This window comes from Saprolegnia diclina (genome assembly GCF_000281045.1).
Source record: "Saprolegnia diclina VS20 unplaced genomic scaffold supercont1.49, whole genome shotgun sequence".
Classification (NCBI taxonomy): Eukaryota; Oomycota; class Saprolegniomycetes; order Saprolegniales; family Saprolegniaceae; genus Saprolegnia; species Saprolegnia diclina.
The window spans coordinates 357,979-362,445 of record NW_008246116.1 but is presented as its reverse complement, the minus strand read 5'-3'; the positions used below and the strand labels follow the sequence as shown (position 1 = coordinate 362,445).

General features: G+C 58.5%; 2 protein-coding genes across 2 annotated transcripts; one reads left to right on the top strand and one right to left on the bottom strand.

Moving 5' to 3' along the window:
* Positions 1 to 20: 20 nt before the first annotated feature.
* Positions 21 to 1,252, bottom strand: SDRG_12444 (hypothetical protein; the record flags this gene model as incomplete). The annotated part of the gene is made up of 3 exons (XM_008618517.1): positions 21 to 49; positions 91 to 1,122; positions 1,171 to 1,252. 3 exons carry the CDS (start codon positions 1,250 to 1,252, stop codon positions 21 to 23), a joined length of 1,143 nt encoding a protein of 380 aa, XP_008616739.1.
* Positions 1,253 to 2,072: 820 nt separating this feature from the next.
* SDRG_12443 (peptidylprolyl isomerase) lies at positions 2,073 to 4,260 on the top strand. The gene is made up of 5 exons (XM_008618516.1): positions 2,073 to 3,208; positions 3,260 to 3,450; positions 3,504 to 3,683; positions 3,732 to 3,900; positions 3,957 to 4,260. The coding sequence occupies exons 1-5, from the start codon at positions 2,114 to 2,116 to the stop codon at positions 4,146 to 4,148; spliced, it is 1,827 nt and encodes a 608-aa protein (XP_008616738.1). The 5' UTR covers positions 2,073 to 2,113; the 3' UTR covers positions 4,149 to 4,260.
* The last annotated feature ends 207 nt before the right edge of the window (positions 4,261 to 4,467 follow it).

Here is a 4,467-nt window from a genome sequence, read left to right as displayed (position 1 = left end):
GGTCGTTCATGACGTCATTGTCAGCCACGACCTCGGTGTCGACGCTGGCCTGAGCGTCGGTCGCATCGATCGCCTCACGCGTGCACACACCTTCGTCGCTGATTCTGTAGCAAGCCAAAATGACCTTGTAGAGATCGATGACCAGCCGCTCGTTGGTCGGCGGTGCGCCCGCGAGGAGGTCATGGACGTCCGAGTACTCGAGGTCCGACACCTCGATGGAAAGCTGGGGACAATCCATGGTCGGGTGCGCCCAGGTCGCGTGTTGCAGCGCCGTCTCGTTCGCGACGCCGTCTTCAAAGTGGCCCATCGCTGCGAAAGCCTCGTCGCCAATCTTGCAACGGATGTGACGTTGTGCTATGAGCGTCAACGGCGCCGTGCCGATGCTCGCAGCGTACATGAGGTGCGGTTGACCGTCAGCGTCGCGCTTGTACTGCAGCGCGATCGCGCCAAACCGGAACGGATCGCCGCCTTGCGCGCCAAAGAGCTTGATCGCGACCGTCGTGCGCAGAGAGGGGTACGTGGCCAAGTAGCCACAACAGCAATCGACCAGCACCCGGAAGCTCCGGTGCTTGTACTCAAACTCAACGATCATGCGCACTGTGCCATCGTCGCTGAGCACAACCACGTCGGGTACGTGCGCATGACCACCGCCCGCGATCAAGTTGGCGCCGAGATGCGTCTCCAAGTGCCCAGTTTGCTGCCCATCAAGCTGGCTAACGATTTTGGTAACGGCTGCTTGGTGCTTGAAACTGAGACTGCGGACAACGTAGATCGACACGAGCGTCGACGGATCATGGGGGTTGCAGCACGGGTCGTACTTGCCCACGAGGCGAACGCCAAAGTCGCGCCCGTCCATGCCGTCCGCGAGAAGCTTGGCCAGCGGCACGTTCTTGGCGACGAGGAGTGGCGGGCAGTCCTTGGCCATCGCGTGGAACACTCTGGCCGCAGCCTCAACCGCCTCGGAGGTGATGGCTCCGTCCATGACAACCACCGGTGGCTCGTGCGCATCAAAGGTCGTGTTGGTGGTCTTCAACATTGGCGAGGCAGTGGATGGGGCAGCGGACGAGGCAGTGAACGAGGTCGAGGCAGTGGACGAGACGGTCGTGTCGCTCTCTGTCGACTCTACGATCAAAGAGCGTTGGGCGTCGGGTGGGCCGTTCTGGAATGTACCTTTCGGGTCCGGTCCGTTCGAACGCTTCTTCTTCTGCTTCTTCTTCTCTGGGCGCTTCTGGGGGCGCTTCCAACGGGCCATGACGGTGACAGTCCACTCGGTGCGTTGGCGAAATGAAGTATGGACAGTGCAAAGCCAGCGATCGAAGAAGGCTGCGAATCCAACCCGACCCTTGAACGCAGCGAAGGTTGTCGAACAAGCTGCGTCTCATCGAACGCAGCTGGCGACAACAGATCGCCGCCCGATACCGTATACAAAGCGTAAATGACTCGAACGACCTGCGCTGCGAGAAGCAAGTGCGAGGCGGCCGCGCTAGAACGATGGACCACGACGCTAGTGCACGAGCATGATGCGTCTATAGCGTTGCGTCATGACCATCTTGAGGAGCTGGCTGGACGATCGGCAAGGATACCTGATCCATGAAATGGCTCAAAGATCGCGAGAATGCTGGTCGTTGGCTCGTCACCGACTGACGAGATTGACCCACTTGCCATGGCTCGTCAACTGTAGAAAGGGCACCAGCCGTGTGTACTTGCGATATCGCTACGCTCTGGACCATCCATGGCTTTGGGCCGCAGCGTGGAGGTTGCTATGGGATCCCAGGACCACCAACGGCAATGTTGTATAGTGGAAGTCTCGTCAAGGCCCAGTGGCAAGGCCACGACGTCGATGTGGCATCTCGATGACGTGGCAAAACGCGGATGGTCGAAGGAGGTTGTTTCCAAGCTACTGTGCAACCGACGGCCTTGGCTTCGATCGCGCACTGGAGTGATCTCATGATCGGCGGCGACGTGCCGGTTGCAACCGGTAATGAACCGAATTTGGGCTAGCCGAGTCGTCCGGTTAGATCCTAATGTGGCATGTGCCACGAAATGGCAGGTGGTGGTAATTGTGGCGCGTGCCAATATTAGGCAGACCATTGAATTGGAAGCAGCGGCCAGCATGAGCAGCGACGACGAAGGGCCGATGCCAATGCCGATGCCGGCGCCCAAGCGCCGCCGCGTCATGGAGAAGGCCACGGAGGCGAGCTTGCTCGAGCACCTTCCGAACGCGCAGATGTACGAGAAGAGCTACATGCACCGCGACGTGGTCACGCACGTGGCCTTCTCGGACGCGACGCAGTTCCTCGTGACGGCCTCCAGCGATGGCCACGTCAAGTTTTGGCGCAAGATGGTTACCGGCATTGAGTTTGTCAAGCACTACAAGGCCCACCTCAAGGCCATCCACGGCCTCGCGATCTCGCCCGATGGGCTCCGGCTCGCGACGACGTCGGCCGATGGCACGATCAAGTTCTTTGACATCCTCGGCTTTGACATGGTGCACATGCTCACGCTCGACTACATCCCCGGCGCGTGCTGCTGGGCCTTCCCGAAAGGCCAAGTCGTGCCCAAGATCGTCGTCGCCGAGGTCGACACGCCGACGCTCCGGGTCTACCACGCCGAGCGCACGTCGGACGCGCTCCTGCACACGCTGCCGACGCTGCATGCGGCGCCAATCACCGTGCTTGCGTACAACCCCGTGCACGACTGCGTGGTGTCGGGCGACGTGAAGGGCATGCTCGAGCTGTGGAGTCCGTCGACGTACGCGCTGCCGACCAAGGGCCTCCGCTTCAAGTTCAAGGGCGAGACTGACTTGTACGAGCTCGCGAAACACAAGGCGTTTGCGACGACGATCGACATTGCGGCGAGCGGCGACGACTTTGTCGTGACGGCGTCCGACGGCGTCATTCGCGTCTTCCGCTTCGTCACGGGCAAGCTCCGCCGCAAGTACGACGAGTCGCTCGCAATCTTTGAAGACGCACAGGCCGACGGCAGCTTGGAGCTCGACGCGATCGACTTTGGCCGGCGCGTCGCGGTGGAGAAGGAGGTCCTCGCGTCGCCGCCGGTCGCCAACTGCATTTTTGACGCGTCGGGTCATTTCTTGCTCTTTCCGACCTTGTTGGGCATCAAGATGGTCAACATCGAGACCAACAAGCTCGTGCGTGTGCTCGGCAAGGTCGAGAACACGGAGCGGTTCATGCGCATCTGCCTCTTCCAGGTATGCATCCGACTAACCGTTTGGATCATGGCCAACCGTGGGGTCCTGTAGGGCACGCCCAATGTCAACACCCAATTCCAAAAGCATGCGTCGACGCAGGCGCAGAAGAAGCTCGTCATGAGCGACCCGAAGGCCAAGAACGTGACGGACCCCACGGTCTTTGCAACCGCGTTCAAGAAGTCGCGGTTCTATTGCTTCTCGACGCGCGAGCCGATCGACGACGACGACGGTGACGAGAGCGGGTACGATAAGACAATCTAGATATGTACAAATTGTCTCATAAACATGGTGCTAGGCGCGATGTGTTTAACGAAAAACCGACGCTGGATGCGTCGCACATTGCGACCGAGACGTCGGCCACGAAGCTCGGGACGCGCGCTGTCATCCACACGACGCTCGGTGACATCTTCTTGACGCTCTATCCCAACGAAGCGCCGCGGACGGTCGAGAATTTCTGCACCCATGCGCGGAATGGGTAAGCCGGGTTAGGGTATCCACGGGAAAGACTAACATAAGGGTATAGGTACTATGACAACTGCCTCGTGCACCGCGTCATCAAGAACTTTATGATCCAAACGGGCGACCCGAACGGCAACGGTACAGGCGGTGAGTCGATCTGGGGCGGGACGTTTGAAGACGAGTTTCACCGCAACTTGCGCCACGACCGGCCGTTTACGCTTTCGATGGCCAACGTACGTCCTTGATACAAACTTGATACTTGTCAGGATCGATGGATATGGATACGTAGGCGGGGCCACGCACGAACGGGTCGCAGTTCTTCATCACGACCGTGCCGACGCCGTGGCTCGACAACAAGCACACGGTGTTTGGCCGCGTCGAGACGGGCAAGGACACGGTCACGACGATCGAGAACGTGGCGACCGACCGCTTTGACAAGCCGGAGGAAGACATTTACATTGTCAACATTGACATTATGTAGATCACGAAATATACCTGTGGACACATCCACGTTGCGTTTTGATGGGATTTTGGATAAATGTGGTTTTAGATTGGCATTTTGATACCGACAAAAAGCACTATTTTGTGGTCCACATCTACACTAGACAATTTGACATGTTGTCCACCATCAAAACAGTAAGCAACCGACAGCACATGCGAATTTTGCTCTAAATCCCGCGGACGACAGGCTCATGCCTGCAGTGCCATCATAGGCCTCGACATAGACAACATGTACATAACTAGTAGACGGTTTGTTTCATCTTTACGGAGCTTACCATTATAGAGTCCTTGGACTATCC